The following is a 16,857-nucleotide window of genomic DNA, read 5'->3' as shown; positions in this document are numbered from 1 at the left end:
CTCAACTGGAGCCGGAGGCTGGAGACTTCAGGGACTGTGACGCTGCTCGCGGGAGGCTTGTGATGGCCACTTCCTCACCCCCGCCCCAGGGCACGCTGTCCACACTCACCTGCCCACCCTCGTCAAATGGGCCCACGTGGGCAAACCAGGCTCGCGAGCAGAACCACGTGGGCATGATCACTGTGGGGCCGTTGGCGGTAAACACCTAGTGTTGGTGGGAGACAGCAGGTGGTCACAACAGAGAGCAACAGGGACGCCCGTCCATCCCCCGGGGGGCAGCACGGAGGGCAGAGTACAGGTTTCCCGAGAGGAAGGCCAGCCCACCCACGGCTTCCCTGCCCGCTCTGCCAGAGGCTTCCAGAACTAGCCCCAGACTCAGGAAGAGGAGGGGGACACCGGAGGCCAAGAGGTCCCACGGCTCAGGAGGAAAGGCCCCTGAGTCACACCCACAAGGACCGACGGCCAGGCCGATGGAGGCAGCCCCTGTAGGAGTCTCCCAGGAACAGCGTGGACCAAGGCCACTAGAGCAGACTCCCAGCCACCAGGTGCCACAGGACCACCGGGCCCCAGGCCCAGCTGCCGAGTCCTACCCCGTGAGCACTCAGAGGGCAGCCTCCAGCTCTGGGTGCCCACGCTGGGCCTGGGCCTGGCAACCTTGGGGCCGTGTCGTGACGGGGAAGCACCCTGCCCAGCCTCGCGGCCCCTGTTGCCCGCGCTTCACGGCAGCAGAGAACAACAGCTCTCCCAACCCCCCACTTTATCCCACGGGCCATCACCAAAAAAACCGACTTCACGCTGACGTTTGGAAACCATCCAAAGCAAAAATTAAGCTTCCTGTTTTCAACTTTGATTCACGGAAAAGCCCTGTGGCACTCGGGGACAGGTGTGCTCTGCGGCTGGGCACCTGCTGTTTAGGACTTGCCCAGGGAGTGGGCAGCCCACTCAGCACCACTGGACCCCCCACCCATGGGTGGCATGGCCAGGGGAACTGAGGCAGGTCCCCACCAGGTCACGTGTGGATCACATGTCAGACCACGTGTTGGATCTGTATGTCACATTGAGTCATGTGTGATTCATCTGCTGCGTTGACCTCTTAAATTTTGCTTCTAAATCTTATTTAAAACTTTTTTGGTGTGTCATGCTAGGGACTGAACCCAGGGTGCGTGACTTCTGAGCCACATCCCCAGCCATTGCTATGTTTTGAGGCAGGGTGACACCAAGCTGCACAGGCTGGCCTTGAACTTGTGCTCCTCCTGTCAGCTCCGGAGTAGCTGGGATGGCAGAAGTGGCCACCGTGTGGGGCTCTGTGGAGAACTGAGACTGCGTTTTGATCTGCACATATTTCTACTAGGCAGAGTCACATCTCTCTGCAAAGCAACTTGGTCTGTTCTTCAGGGACGTGACTGTGAGTGTAGGGAAAGATGGGGTAGCCTGGCCAGGAAGGGGGCGCAATGAGCAGAGAAGCAGGGCTTCCAGGGGCTAAGGGCTGGGCCTGTGGCCAGCATGGAGCCTCCCGAAATGGTGTGTGGGGCCACTGCTGCTCCTGCCTTCCCAGGAGAAGTGGGCCTCGGAGGAAGCCGGGAGGGAGACCACGCCAGGGGGCCCGGCAGGGCTGGGCCTGGGGGAGGCTGGGGGTTCCCGAACCATCACGGGGCACAGTGGCTTTGTGCCCTGGAGAGGCCCCAAGGACAGGTGGCTCCAGGGCTCTGAGCCTGCATGGGGACACCCTGGGGAGAAGGTGGCTGTGCTCACAGCTTGGAGAACAGGAGAACCGGAGCCCACGGGAGGCAGACAGCGTCACGGCTGCAGTGAGCCACCAGCAGGACTCTCCTGGCAGGGGGCCAGAACTAATCCGCCAGTGACCATGCAGTCAGCCCCCACGGCCCACTCACCACAGCAGACCAGTGGAAGGTCAGTCAGAGTGAAACAGTGTCCACTTTATGCCTTGAATGTAGCCCTTGCTGCTTGGCACTGAAACTCATTTCTTTTAATTTGTTCGAATTAGTCGTACATGACGCTGAACCCTCCCACTCCACGTCTTCTGGGTGCCACTGCCCTCCCACCTCCTGCTCCTCTCGGGAGTAGCTGCAGCCTGGGCCTCACTCCGCGGGGACCCTGGCCCTCACTTCCCGTGCTGGGTGTCGAGGGCCTTGGGACCCCCCCTCCCACCTGGCATTCTGGGAGTGTCTCTGCATCGTTCCAGCTGATTCACTTCTCCACCAACCCACCAGGCTAGACTGTGTCAGGTCAGCCGTGCCGGGAAGCAGGGTCCCTGGCACCCATCCTCGGCCTGGACAAGAGGCGGCCTCTAGGAGCAGCAGGCGCTAAGCCGAGAGCACACCCCAGGCCCACGCGAGGCAGGCCAGGCAGCTGCTCGGGTTCATGGCGCCGTCTCCACTCCAGAGAGGAGGCCCAGCTGCCACCTCCAGCCAGCACAGCCAGAGAGGAAACCACGCAGCAGCCACACAGCTGCTCTCAGGGAGAGAGGGCCACCGCAGGCAGCAGGTGGCACCGCCCGACGCTGCGTGGCCCCGAGATGACGCGAGCAATTCCTCGGAAGCCAGCGGCTACCAAACAGCTTTGTCATGGTAAGCGAGCCACAGCACCCGGACAGTCCCGAGACCACTAGGGGCTCTTCTCACATGTTAGCGGTAAGTAGTGGGAACCAAGATCAGATGCACAATGCCCCAAAGTGCTGGGTAACGGCAGGTGCCCAAGGGGGGCTCGGCACTGTGACTCTGTCTGTCCCCAGCCAACCGCTGGGCCCGAACGTGTCACAGCTGACCAGCTGGATCCAGGTAGGAGAGGAAAGCTGAGCAAAAGACACTGGAATAGTCAAAAGCCACCTTGAGAGGACAGCAGTGGAAGCCCACTAACCCAGGGCGGGTGGAGCCCAGGTGGGCAGCAGGGAGGGGCAGACCACGGTGGCCAGCCCTCGCAGCGCGGACGCTCAGGATACTGGTGACACAACTCCAGCCCAAAGTGAACCGCAGCACATGTCAGAGCACAGGACACAAGACCTTTAGGGGGACACCTAGGGTCAGGCAGAGCAGACCACGAGGCTACGCCCAGGCACGATCCATTTAAAAAAATCAACAAAAAAGACTTCTTCAAAACCACAGACTTTATCCTTTGGAAAACTGTGAGGTGGATGAAAAGAAGCCACAGATTTATTAGTAGAAAGTACTGCAAATTCCATGTTCAACAAGGGGTTGATGTCAAAAAGGAAACTCTAAAACTCAACTGTAAGAAGACAAAAAAAAAAGTCAGTTAAAACATGGGCAAGGCCTGGGGCTCAGAGGTAGAGCACTTGCCTGGCATGTGTGAGGCGCTGAGTTCCATCCTCAGCATCGCATACAAATAAAAAATAAAGTAAAAGTATTGTGTCCACGTAAAACTAACAAAAATATTTTCCTTAAATGGGCAAGACTTGTACATACATGTGATCAAAGAGGACTACGAATGGCGAGTGGCCCCCTGCAGAGATGCTGGAGGGGAGAGCAGGAGGCCCGTGGGACAGGTGCTGCCACCCTGGAAACCAAGATGGTGGCTGTCACAAAGTGGTGCAGGCGCTGGCCGGTGACCCTGCACCTACACCCCAGGGCATGTGCCTCGACCCGTGCTCACCCACCACTCTCCAAGGCTTGAGCCCCATCTGCCACAGCCCGCGTGCAGGCAGGGTGCATGGGTCTCCCACACAGTAGATGCTTGGCATGCACCCAGGGTATGGAGGACCCCAGGCCACGCTGACCCTGGGTGCACCGCCTTCCAAAGCACAAAACCACGGGAAGGGAGCAGATGGTCCAACGGGGCTAGGTGATGGAGGGTGGAGCCCTGGTGGACGGGGCCTCATGTGCAGGCGCCAGGGCTCTTGGCCCCTCACTGTGTGTGAACCAGAATGCAATGGGGCTGGCCAGACACGGAGTCTGCCAGTCTCCACCTGGGGCTGCCCTCCAGAGCTGTGCGAGACACCAGTCTGCAGTACAACAGGACGGCTGGGTCCTGGGAGAACCAGGGGCCAATGGTAGGGGCTGGGCAACCTTCACTCTGGTGTCGGCTGCAGGGGAAGTCCCTGCTGCCGTGAACAGGGTGCAGCGTGGTGCTCTGGGTTTGGTCACTGTGCTGTGGTCACTTGAGCAGTCAGGGACAGGGAAGAGCACCCAGGAACTCTACTTTTTTGCACCTGCTACCAGGGCTACAGAAGTGCAGGGGCACACCAGCAGGGAGCAGTCCCAGGGCTGTGGACCACAGCGTGTGCCCAAGTTCACAGGCTGAAGCTCTCTGTGCAGTGGGGCTGTGTCTGGAGGCCAGGCCTTTCATGAGGTGATGATGGCCCACTGAGGTCACAGGAAGGAACCCTGATCCCACAGGAGGACGGAAGAGGCCACAGAGTGTGCCCAGGAAGGCCAGGTGAGGCACAGAGAGAGGGTGTCATCTGCAAGCAGAGCAGGGAGGCCTTGGGAGGGGCAGTACTCCTCTCAGAGGTCCATCTCCAGTGGTCCAGAGAAGTGTCTGTCCACTGCCCCCTGTAACTCTGGCTGCCTGAGCCAGACACAAGGAGGCAGGGACTCCCTGGGGGCAGCAGGAGCAAGTGTGGAGGGGGGGAGTGGGCTGAGAGGCACCTCACAACCACTCATGCCACCTGCCATTTTAGCCCCTGCAGCCCAAGGGAGCCAGACTCCGTCCTGGTAGAGCACTGGCCAGCCCACCACGCACAAGCTGCTGGGACCCTGGCCCGCGCCCTGTGGCAGGGACCCCCAGCCTCAGGTGCAGAGTGGGGGTTCTGACTGGGCCCCACTTTGATCCCTCCAGAGTCTGGGTGACAGGCCCTGGACAGCAGCTGTGGGCCCCGGGACCCAGGACTCTGACCCGAGTTTGCTGGGGATCAGCAGTGTGACTGCAGCTCACTGCAGCTCAGCTCCGAACAGGGCTCCGGGGCCATGCTTCCCAGGATGCAGTGCGCGTGGAACCCGCCCACCTCCACACAGCCACGCACTCGGACTGTGAGCACGTGGCCCGGCAGCCCTGTCAAGGACCACCACTGCTCATCATCCTCGACGGGCCTCTTGTTTCTGCGTGTTTCTGTCGAAGCCCTGCTCAGACTGTCACCCTTGGTGCGCTGTGCAGTTTGGATGTGACTCCCCTTCCACAGGAAGTCAGTGAACAGAAGCCCTGACTCGTGCCGCCCGCGAGGCGGGCCAGGCTGGCTCTGCACCTCCGGCCCAGGAGCCCCGGTCAGTGAAGCCTCTGGCTGCAGAAGCTGGAAGCCCCTCTGAACGTTAACCCTGGCTCAGGCCCCTGCCCCACGCGTCAGCCACGGTTCACTTTTAAAAGCTGATGTGTGCTGTAAAAGGTGCCTGTGAAGAGTGGCATGTCCCAGAAGCCCTACCGCTCCAGGCCATGGCCCTTCCTCCTGGGACCACGGCTCAGGTGTGGCTGCCTGCTGTGGCAGGGAGCCCCCAGCAGGGCGCCGCGGCAGGAGGGCTCTCCCTGCCCCAGCCAAGCTGAACCAAACCCCACAAAGGTGACTGTGTGTCCACAGACTGGGCTGCAGGCCAGGATCTGGGCTCCTGGCCCGGTGCAGACAGGAAGTGTGCTCTGCAGCTCGACTGGCAGCCTGAGTGGCCTCTGTTCCTGGTGACGGTTGATATCCGGCTGCACCTCTGCCCTCCCTGTACTCCCCACCTGATCCTAAGGCCCACGCGCCCAGTGCCACCTTCCGTTCTGGCGGGAGGGAGGAAACCGCCCCTGGGAGCAGCTGAAAGCAAATCAGCTCTTCCAGGCTGTGGCTGCCCCTAGGTGGAAAAAGCCCAGTGGACACTCTGCTCCTCGAAATGCAAAGACTCAGTCTGAGTGGAAAAGGGCTCTCCTCCCGGCTCCTTGGGAAACGGGGCTGAGGAACAGACCTTCAAAGCTGTGGCAGACTGAGCCCCAGGGACACTGAGCCTCGGGGCCTCTGCCCACTCTCCAGGCTGCCTCTCCCAGACCCCGAGTCCACACCCCTCTACAGAGCCTTTCCTGACACCTCCCCTCCCACAGCTCCACCCAGCCCAGGCCCTTCTGCCTCCAGGTGGCCCTGCTGGCCCCACAGCTGTCCACTGCATCCCCCACAGCCCTGTCTGACCCGCCACCAGTGGCTTTGACACACTGTCCCTCTACCCAGCAAGCTCCCCAGGAGGGAAGGGGAGGGGGTGGACACCCTCGTGGGAACAGAGAGGTGGTCAGGTGGTGGACATGAGGGGTGGTCACAGTGAACGCAGGGAGGCAGTCAGGTGGTGGACATGAGGGGTGGTCATGCTGAACGCAGGGAGGTGGTCAGGTGGTGGACATGAGGGGTGGTCACGGTGAACGCAGGGAGGTGTTCAGGTGGTGGACATGAGGGGTGGTCATGGTGAACGCAGGGAGGCGGTCAGGTGGTGGCTTAAGTAGGAATGAGTCCCTGGCAGCTCCAGGCAAACATCGTCCTCGGGCCTCAGCCAGACACACCTATGCTTCTCACCTGCAGGGCTGGCATTGGTGCCTGCTGTGCTGCACCCTTGCTGGGCCCAGGTGCTGCCCGGTGCTGCCCTCAGCTCTGAGTCTGGTGCCCGGTGCTGCCCTCAGCCCTGGCTCTGGTGCCCGGTGCTGCCCTCAGCCCTGGCTCTGGTGCCCGGTGCTGCCCGCAGCCCTGAGTCTGGTGCCCGGTGCTGCCCTCAGCCCTGGCTCTGGTGTTGCCCGGTGCTGCCCTCAGCCCTGGGTCTGATACCTGGTGCTGCCCTCAGCCCTGGCTCTGGTGTTGCCCGGTGCTGCCCTCAGCCCTGGCTCTGGTGCTGCCCGGTGCCCTCAGCCCTGGGTCTGCTGCCCGGTGCTGCCCTCAGCCCTGAGTCTGGTGCTGCCTGGTGCTGCCCTCAGCCCTAGCTCTGCTGCCCGGTGCTGCCCTCAGCCCTGGCTCTGGTGCCCGGTGCTGCCCTCAGCCCTGGCTCTGGTGCTGCCTGGTGCTGCCCTCAGCCCTAGCTCTGCTGCCCGGTGCTGCCCTCAGCCCTGAGTCTGCACCACACTCAGCTCAGGAGCCACCTGTGGATGCAGCAGGGGTGTCTTTTCTGCCTGGCAGTGTCCTGGGGCTCCTGGGTGGGAGCATGTCACAGTACTTCTTTCATGTCACAGGACCTGGGGTCTTGGCTGGGAGTTTGGCCAGTGTGGCGCTGGGAGGCAGTGGACTTTATGGGTGCCAAACGGGCAGTACCCAGCTTCCCAGGGTGCTGTCCTGGGCCAGGGCTGGGGCCTTCCCCTGGGACCCAGGCCCGACCCTCCTGCTCTCAGGCCTTCTCTCTGACATGTGCGCTCCACCAGAGGCAGCGCCAGCCTCTCTGCACGTCGGCCTCCGGAACGTGGACTCGACACACCTCTTTCTGAGGTGCCAGCCACGTGCACCAGCGGTGGTCATGCAGAGGGATGGTGCCAGGCCCGGGCGGCAGTCTGCTCACCCCTCCACCTGCCACGGTCGGTGCTCCTCCACCTCTGGCTGCTGTGAACCAGGGACGTGAGTGCCCCTGGCCAGTCCCTGTGTCTCTGGAGGGCGTTCGCCCAGGAGGGAGACTGCTGGGTCACGTGGGGATTCTAGTTTTGACTTCTGGGGAAACAGTGCACTGTTTCCTGTACAGCTGTGCCGCTGACACCCCCACGGCAGTGTTCGGCGTGCGGTTCTTCACACCTCGCCAACTGTTGCCACACACTGGCCAGCTGGCTGCTGGCAGTAGCTGTCCCCGAGGGTGCAGTGGGCTCGTCTGGCCGACTTCCTCATCCCTCTAGTGAGTGAGGCCGAGCGCCCTGTGTGCTCACTCGCAGTCTTCTCTGCAGCACGCAGAGGCTTCACCTGGTCTCCAAGCTGTGGGTCCCTCACATACCCGGCCACGAGCCCCTCCCAGAGACACAGCTGGCCAGGATTTCCCGAGGCCTCCTCCTCTGCTGAGTGTCCTGCACATGGTCCGCATGTGCTCTAACTCGTCTTCTTTTTTCTTTTTTTGCCTGTGCTTTGTGGCCACGTCCAAGGAATCAGAGCTCAACCTTCTGGAGCTCCGCTGTGCACCTTCTTCTGCGGAGGCCAGTGCAGCTGTCAAGTGTGGTCCTCCTGAGTCGACCCTCACGGGTGGTATGAATCAGGATCCAGCTGGGTGTTTCTCTGTTGTTGCTCTTTGTAGAAAATGTGCTGATTTAGAATTCTGTATGTAAGTGCCAACACCTAGATGGGCCAGAGAACCACGAGGAGGATGAAGTCTCTCCAGGAATCATCCCAGAGCCACGTGCAAAGGGACCAGGTCACAGAGAGCACACGAGTCTAGAGAAACCACACGCCCATGAGCAACCAGGCTGCGCTGGGCTCTGCACGTACAGCATGAGGTCCAGCCACCTGCACGGACTGAACCGTGTCCTCCAGGGTCCTTGCTGAGCCCTGATCCCAGCTGGCCAATGTCTGGAGAGGGAGCTCAGCAGACGTGAGGGTCATGGTGGTGTGGCTCTTAGCACAGGGTCCCTGCTCACTCTCCCTCTGCCACGCCTGGACACAGCGAGGAGGCTGTCGCATGCCGGGAAGAACCCCAGCAGACCCTCGGGCTGTGGGCACACACTGATGCCTGCCACTCGAGAGTGAAGAGGATAGCAACACAACCACGTGCCAAAAGTAACCAAGGAAGAACAGAGACCTACACATAAAGCCTGAAGTTACACAGCTTTAAAAGGAAAACACAAGAGAAAGCCTTACTAGCAGGGCTAGTGAACTTGACTAGCCAAAGGTTTCTGAAGTATGATATCGAAAGCAAAATCCATAAAGGAATACTGGTAACTCAGATTTCATCCAAATTGGGAACTTCTCTTTGAAATACAGTGTTAAAAGTATGAAAGACAAGTCACAGACTCAGAAAAACACATGCAGAGTTTTTGTCTGATACAGGAGTTGTATCCTGAATATATAAACAACTCTCGAAATTCAATACTAAACATGCAAACAACTCAATAAAATAATGGGCAAAGATTTGAATGCTTTAGCAAAAAAAATATTGGAATCAAAAAGCCCATGAAAAGATGGTCAAGGTCATTAGTCATTGCAGACATGAAAATTACAGCCAGTGAGAGGCCACCACCTGCCCATCAGACTCAGGGAACTGGAAACCAGGGACCTCACCGAGGGGGCAGGGTGTGGGCGAGCCAGCGTGCCTTCACTGCAGAGGAGCCAGCAGCACCTGGAAGGCACCTGGGTGAAGCCTGAGCCTCCCGTGAACTCAGCCCCGGGCCCGAGCTTTCCCCAGGAGGGCCACGCACGCCTGCACCCCTCGGAAGGCACAGGTGAGAACCGAGTGGCTCCCGTGCCCTCCCACAGCGGGACGGGGAGCAACGGCCATCACCCTGACCACCAAGCCACACGGGGAAGCAGAGAAGCGGCCCTGCCGGCCATGGCCAGGGCTCCCCTCACGGCAGGCGTGGAGCGTGCCTGGGACCGTTCGTGTGCCGCCCTGCAGATGCGGGCTCATAGCCAGAAAGTGGATCTGCGCAGGCTCAGTGCTGAAGGGGTGCTGTGTAGACCTGGGAAAAGGGGTGGTGGACAGATGGTAGATGTCGGTATATACAATCGCAGCCAGTCAGACTCTTCATGTGAAATATTAGACACCAGGTACACATCAAAAACCTGTCTGAGAACAGGCAAAAGAGAAAACTCTCTAGATTCTGTTCAATCCACAGGAAGCCCAAGGACAGAGGAGTGTGTTAAATGAGACCAGGGAGGTGTGACCGGCAACTCCCACCCACGTCAACAGCTCTGGTGGCCAGATCATCAACACCTTCAACACGGTTCAAGGAGAACAGCAACAGCAACAGGCAGACTTTTGATCCCATCAAGCTAGCAGATGACAAAGAAAAAGAAAAAGAGGAAGATGAGGAAAGAAAGACTTCACAAAAGCACAGGAGAAACACTGTGTGGGCACCAGGTGACACGGCAGTCACCTGGACCTCTCAGTGTTCGAGTCCTTGTCCATCACAGGCCAGAAGGAGATGACCCGGAGCCGGGTGCAGACCACAGGGGCCCCAGCATAGCAAGGGCTGAAACAGGTGGGACGGTGTTTTCGAAACTCTCTTCTTTGGAATTATTTCACAAATTTCTGTGATAACAAATAATGAAAACCCAAAGAAGCAGCACGAGCTGCAGACGGGGAGAGAGCCAGGAGACGCCGGGCAACCGCGGCCTCTCCTCTGGTGAGCGTGGGCCATGTCTCCCAGGTGCCCTGTGTGGATCTGGGCTGGTGCTGTGCAGCGCAGCAAGGCAGAGCGGGGAGGGGGGGGGGGCGCAGCTCGGAAGCCAGGACTAGGTGGGGTGTGAGGACTGGTGGGTGGGCGCTGCGCGTCCTCCTTCCTTTGATGAGATCTAAGATGCCCAGCAACACTAGGAACATTAGAGGCTGTGTCCCCGAGACCACCTGTCCCCTGCCCCACTGGCAAGCAGCCAGGTGTCTGCTGAGGCTACCTGGAGCCGCATGGCGGCCTCTCTGTCCAGCCTGTGCCCAGGCAGGCCAGTGGCTGTAGCTGACGGTGCCACTATTATGGCTGCCAGCCAGCACCAGGAAGGTGGCCCTCCAGGGCGGGTAGGGCCGGGTTCTTCCACGTGGGAGCAGCCCCGCCTGCAGTGTTCTGGATGCTCATGAGCAAATGTCACTCCACACAGTCCAGGGACACACACTGCAGCCAGGACCCTGACGCAGATGCCTGCCCTGGGCTTCTGCCTTGTCCTGACAAGGCAGCCTGCCGTGGGCGGGTAGCCAAGGGCCCCCATAGAGAATGGCCACAAGCACGGATCCCACAATGCCCACCACTGCTGTGGTGCTGCTCAGACCCAGACCACACATCCACTATCACACCCGCACTGTGTGCTGCACCTCCATGCAGCCACGTCCACCCTCCACCTGGCACCACGTCTGCCCCGTCCACCGCTGAAGCCACCCTGCCATCTGTGGGGTCTGTCCTTGCTGTCCACACTGCATGTTCATCGAATTCCAGAAACATTGGGGACACAGGAGATTCTGGAACACCCACTCGAGGCTCAGAGCAGCCCGCGGTCAGTGTCCTAGGTGGGAACCTGCCTGGTGTGAGCTGTCAGGTCTCCATGGGGTCGGTGTGGGCCCCACTGGAGGCTGTCCAGTCAGCACACTCTGTCCAGTTTGCATTTGGACAGAGTGAAGACAGAACCACACCCCAACGACAGGCCAGTTGGCCCTGGGCGGGACACGGCCCTGGGGCTCCAAGAGGCTGTCCCTGTAGGGAGAGCCTGGACCAGGACAAGCAAGCCGTCACCTGTGTCAGAAGCTGCTCGGGCGCCAGCCGGTTGATCCAGCGTGTGTACCGCTCGGTGGAACCCGGGGGGTCTCTCCTCACACGGCACCCGATGATCTGAAAGAAGAGCAGGCAGAACTCAGCCAGGCGTGGGGCGCGTCCTCCCTGAGCGCGCCTCACACCTACAGACCCCTCCACAGCCAAGGACAGGTGGAGGCGGGCAAGTCCCTGGGCCAGGGGAGGGCAGGCTCAGATTAAGATGACCAACTAGGATCATTTCCAGTGTGGCCACAGCCTCACGACAGCAGCCCCATGACCACAGCACCCAGGAGTCTTCCCCCTGAGCTGCACTGCCATCTCAGAGCACCTGTCACAGCCCTGAAGTGCCCCCCTCTCCGTCTCCTGCCAACTTCGCAGACCCTGTGCCTCCTGGCCTCAGATCTGACTCCCCCGCACACCCTGTGCTTTGGCTTCTGGCCTTGCCTCAGCCCACACCTTCAATCGACACGACTGCGAGGGTCCACCCTAGTGGATGGACAGGCAGTCCGGCCGGCACACAGACAAATGCCTTCACCCAGGGACACCAGGGTCACACTCAGACACGTGCTTTAAGGCAGAGCACTGGCAGTTTCCAGGGGCCCACGGCAGGAGCAGAGTTTCTCCTGCCTCTGGCTGCAGAGAAAGTAGGCATGTTGGGGGCAGCAGAGCCCAGCCCTCGAGCTGACGCTGTACTGGGGAGGCACAGGGGTTGAACCGGGGTCCTCTACTACTGGGCTACACTCCCAGCCTTTTAATTGGATGCAGGGTCTCCTAAGCTGCCCAGCTGGCCTGGAACTTGGTATCCCCCTGCCTCTGCCTCCAAGTGGCTGGGATCACAGGGCCACTGTGCCCCTCCAAATGCTGTACTTTTGATACTGATGTCACCTTGCCTGAACTGCGGGTGTAAAGCGAAGGACTTTCTGCCTTTCCTTAGGGGAGCTGCCTGGTGAGAGGGCATGGCAGTGCTGCAGGGTTTCTGTGCCGGCCTTGGGAGTACCTGCAAGTTTGCTGGGGTCCTTGGTGCCTTCCTCACCTGTCACCCAGAAGAGCCCAACCCCACGGGTCCCTCGCTGCACACACCCACCCAGGCATCAGGAGAGCCCCGGGGAGCTGTGAGAATGTGGGGCTCCAGGTAAGCCTGCTGGTGACACGTGGCCTGGTCAAGAGTGGGGCCAGCGCCCTGGGCCCAGGCAAGTGGGGCCACAGAGTCCCTGGTGCGGCCTGAGTGGACCAGCAGGGGCCAAGCAGGGTGATCTGGCACGGCTCACAGAAGCCCGGCGTGCGTCCAGCAGGTGACGCGGCCGTTCCACCAGAGGCCGGCTCTGCACCACACAGGGCGCCTCAGCCGTCAACAGTCCCCCAGGCACCGAGGACATCAGGAGGCGGCTTCTCCATCCGTGCTCCACTTTTCACTCCATCGTCCTAACCTCACCTGCTCTGGACGGGAGGCCGGGGCAGGAGGAGTGGCAGGGGAACTGGTGCCTGACCTTCTGCAGATGCACAGGGCAGCGGTAGAGGCCTCTGTGCTCCTCATGTGCCACATCCCGCAGCTCTGTCTGTGCCTCTGCAGGGGACCCCTCAGGAAGGCCCTCTGGCAGGCCGGGCCCCGAACTAGCCTAAGGCTCCTGAGGCCACCTCCTCCCCCAGATCGACCTGGGCTCTGCCTGAACGCTCACGTGGGAGGCCCCGAATCTGCAGCAGCCACAGCAGGTGCCAGCCGGGCACCCTTCCAGGGCCTCTCCATCCCACATCCCCACTCTGGCACAAGCCTGAAGTGACGACCCAGCGGGAGTGCGAGGCCAGCACAGGCTCGTTCCTTCAGGAGCAACGGCGACGTTGGGGACAGCCGCGGACCAGTTGCAGCCTCTGGGCCTGCAGGCCCAGGCTTCCATCCACCCTTTCCCAGTCTGACTTCACGCAGTGCAGCCACTGACAGCACGGAAGGGCCGGGAGGAAGGGTGGCACATGCCACGGCTGGAGCGGGCAGCCAGCACGTCCCCTCCCACACTTTGGGTGGGTCTCCAGAGAACCTGCCAGAGGCTCAGCAAGAGAAGCCGCGACCCGGGACTTCATGGTCAGCCGACCTCGACAGTCGCGTTTTTGCCAAGTTCATGAGCATCCCCAAAGATCGCCGTTCCTCTGCAGGCAGGCCACTGAGAACTGTAGAGGGGAGGAGGGGGAACACACCCAAGCCCTCTCGTCCCGGAAACACCAACACTCGGTAGCCACCCTCACAAGCTGTTGGACACCATGTGCTTTGGATGCTGGCAACGGCCATTCCCGGACCTGTGGTCACCCATGCACAGGCCACAGATGGCATTTTGCTTAAGGCTGGACCCTGGTGCCGGGGGGAGGGTCTGTGGCTTCCAGACTGGTGGAGAGCTCTGTCCAGCAGTATCCTGGGCAGGGAGCGTGGCCTGATGCTGGGCAAGGGTGCTGCTGTGCCTTCTCTGACTTGCAGGTGCAGAGTCGCTGGAGCCTCTGCAGCCCCCTCATGTGAACGGCCCCAAGACCCGCCCAGGCCTGGCTCCCACAGGCTCCTCTTCCCATGGAGCAGCTGACCCCAACATGGTGTGTGCCTGAGACGCCAGAAACTCTTCTGCAGACCGTGTGGCGATCCCAGAGCCACATGGCAAAGCCCAAGGTCAGCAAGCCCTGGGGCAGGTGTGGATGGTGTGTGCCCACGGCCTGAGCTGTTGGACACTCTCTGCTGGAGGGAAGGAATGACAGGTTCCACACTGCAGTCTGGTCAGCGACTGCTGGGACGCAAGCACTCACACACACTGTGGTTCTGAGCTCTGTCAGCCCACGACCCTTTGCAGAGCTTGGTCACATGTGCCCAAAGAAGACCCTGGCCTCATCCCAGGGCCTCAAGCCCAAGCCTGGGACCCCGCATGCCAGGACAGGGGTAGCCAGATGGCACCTCTGCTCCTGAAAGCATGACCCATACTCAGCCTGTCTTCCTGTCTGCCTTCACACCCCCACCAGCTGCCTGTGTGCCTCGGTGCTCCCCTTCAACCCTGGTGCAGAGGGCCAGAGGCAGCAGCCAAGGAAGGGCAGGGTGGGGTGGGGGTCTGAGGGCTGTGGGCTGGCCTGGTTCGGGCCCCCGGCAGACAGCCCGGCCTTGAGAGCCAGAGAGCTGCTCATGGGCACCTGTGGGATCCCGAGGGGCCTCTCCAGGCACAGCCTGGGCATCTCCTGCCTTCCTACTGGCACAGCTGAGCACGTGCTCATGTGACTGACGTCCAAGTCACATGAGCAATTTCAGTGCAGGGAGGAAGCATCCTTGGCATCCAGCTGGGGGTCCAGGGTTAAACCACTGGTTCCACGGCAGGAGACCCCAAGGCCTGTGTCCAGCGGGCACCGAGACCCCTGGGTCTGGGACAAGGAAGGGGACAGAAGTAAAAGATGCCAAATTCAAGCTCCCCCCAGGATGCCAGCTGGGGGGCGGGAATCGTGCTGGACACAGAGGGCTGCCAGGCCGAGCAGTTCCACCTCAGAGAGGCCCTTCTGTGAGCCTCTGACCGCCCACCAGATGACCCTCCACGTGGGTGCGCCCTGGGGGGACCAGACTGGAGGGGACAGTGTGGAGCACACAGGAGAGCAGGGCAGACGCCAGGATGCACACGTTGACCTGAGGCACATGGACACGGAGTCCAACGCTGCCCTCCCTCCTCCCCCAGGGAGGCAGCAGTCTGTCCTGGGAAAGCAGGCAGCACTGTGTCCTAAAGCAGGAGGCCGTGGCCACTGCCAATCTGGGTTTCCTGGGACAGTGCCCCCTGCCTCCCTCTGTGCCGTAGGGAAGGTGAGCTGGGCCCAGGGCCTAAGGCAACTGTGCCTCTGCTAGAGACAGGCTGGATGAGACACAGCTGGCTCTGTCCCCAGCAGGACGGCTTGGGTGGGCTCCCAGGGAGGACGGGAGCTGCGGATGCTCAGGCTCACGTGCTGTTTAGTGGGAGCTTGGCTTCTGACATGCATGGGAGCAACAGAAAATCTAGAGTTTGTTTTCAGAATGTCGTGTTTAGTCTTCAGTGGAAAACTGGGGATTAAGATCCAGTGGTGGCCATTCTGAGCTTTTCAGCCTGAATCCAAGGGCAGCAGGTTAACTAGGGCCCTTCCCTCTGCTGGCCCTCTAGACGTTAGCCAGAGGTGCAGACGGTGGCCCGAGCGCCTCTGTCGGAGCGGGGGCAGGGCAGTGCTGTGCTGGGATAAGAGCAGGACTGCCGTCCAGGTGGGCTTGCTGGCCAGACGCTGGTCGGGGGCAGCCCTTCTGCAGAGGTGGCCTTCGCCTTGCCCCGTGACTGCTGAGTGCCCGCCTGACCTCTGGTGGCCTCTACATTTCTAACTTGCAGGTAAGAACCACCACCTGGCTGGGGCTGAGGCTCACTGGTGGAGGCTTGCAAGCATACATGAGGCTGGAGTCTCAGCTCAGCACTGCAAAACCCTCTTGTTTGTTTGATTGACTGATCTATCTATCTATCTTTGACTGACTGATCTATCTACCTGTCTTTGATTGATTGATTTCTCTATCTACCTGTCTTTGATTAATTGATCTATCTCTCTATCTATCTCTGGTGCTGGAGCAGGGGGAGGTGGGTTGTCTGAGGCGCCTCACACGTGCTGGGCAAGTGCCCCACCACTGAGCCACAACCCTAGCCCCCAGAGCTCCCCACACAAGGCGCAGCTCCTCTAGCCCTCTGGGGGAGGGTGCCTCCGGGCTGGGCTGCCTGTGGGGGCAGTACTCACGCTGGTGGGGTGCTGAGCGGCAGCCTCGTGTTGCAGCCTCACTCTTTCAGGCATCATCACGTCGTCCTGGGGGAAGAGCACATTCTGAGTTCAAGATCACCACCACCTGCAACAAGCAGTGAGAAAAGGGAGACGCACCAGGAGTCAGGGAAGGGGCAGCCACACACAGCCCACAGGAAAACCAAAGTCCTGACCACCCAAGAGTGGCCGGGGGCTGAGCAGAGGAACTCTGTGCCTGCGGGAAGCGGCGTGGTCACTGGATCAGTGAGTGTGGCCCTGTCTGGCTGGGGGCCCAGCTCACCACGTGCTCAGAGATCAAGGAAGACACTTGGGCCATCCACAGTGCTCTGCTCAACACAGCCCCTGTCCACCCAGAGCCAACTCTCTAGAGCCACCCACATCGACTCCGACCCAGGGCGCATGGAGGAGGCGGGACCAGGATGGCCACACGTCCCTCCCTGAACCCAAGTGCAAATCCCGCCAAGCCAGCAGGCTGGTGTGGGTGGAGAGTGGCCTCCTGCTGCAGCGGCTCTCCCACCTGCGGTCGCAGGTCCAGATGTGGTCACGCAGGCACAGTTAAAGGCACAGACAGGTCCACTAAGAAAACCAAAAATAACATCCTTGGGAGGATATTCATTTTAAATGGAGGAAGGTGAATTCAAGGACCCCTAGGATGCAAGGGCCGCCCAGCAGGAGCCAAGAGCTGGGCCTTCAGCCTCCAGGGCTCTCGCCAGCAGGCCAACACTGCCTCGTCTGCCTCGTGAGCTAAGCCAACCCCAA

At 60.7% G+C, this 16,857-nt stretch overlaps 1 protein-coding gene and 1 long non-coding RNA gene across 9 annotated transcripts in view; one reads left to right on the top strand and one right to left on the bottom strand.

The window, feature by feature from the left end:
- The window catches only part of Qtgal (queuosine-tRNA galactosyltransferase), a 37,043-nt gene that overhangs the window by 8,586 nt on the left and 11,600 nt on the right, over positions 1 to 16,857 (bottom strand). For all 8 annotated transcript variants that reach the window (XM_078041333.1, XM_078041334.1, XM_078041339.1 and 5 more), the window contains 3 exons: positions 16,078 to 16,143; positions 11,314 to 11,409; positions 110 to 205 (listed from right to left, as the gene is read on the bottom strand). In XM_078041333.1, coding sequence (XP_077897459.1) covers positions 110 to 205; positions 11,314 to 11,409; positions 16,078 to 16,143 — 258 coding nt within the window. The remainder of the gene's footprint in view (positions 1 to 109; positions 206 to 11,313; positions 11,410 to 16,077; positions 16,144 to 16,857) is intronic.
- On the top strand, positions 212 to 9,837 carry LOC144375915 (uncharacterized). Its single transcript, XR_013435766.1, has 2 exons — positions 212 to 1,911; positions 2,006 to 9,837. It is a non-coding gene; the product is annotated as an uncharacterized LOC144375915 (long non-coding RNA).

This window comes from Ictidomys tridecemlineatus, chromosome 3 (genome assembly GCF_052094955.1).
Source record: "Ictidomys tridecemlineatus isolate mIctTri1 chromosome 3, mIctTri1.hap1, whole genome shotgun sequence".
In the NCBI taxonomy this organism is placed as follows: Eukaryota; Metazoa; Chordata; class Mammalia; order Rodentia; family Sciuridae; genus Ictidomys; species Ictidomys tridecemlineatus.
This window is presented reverse-complemented; position numbering and strand designations above follow the sequence as displayed.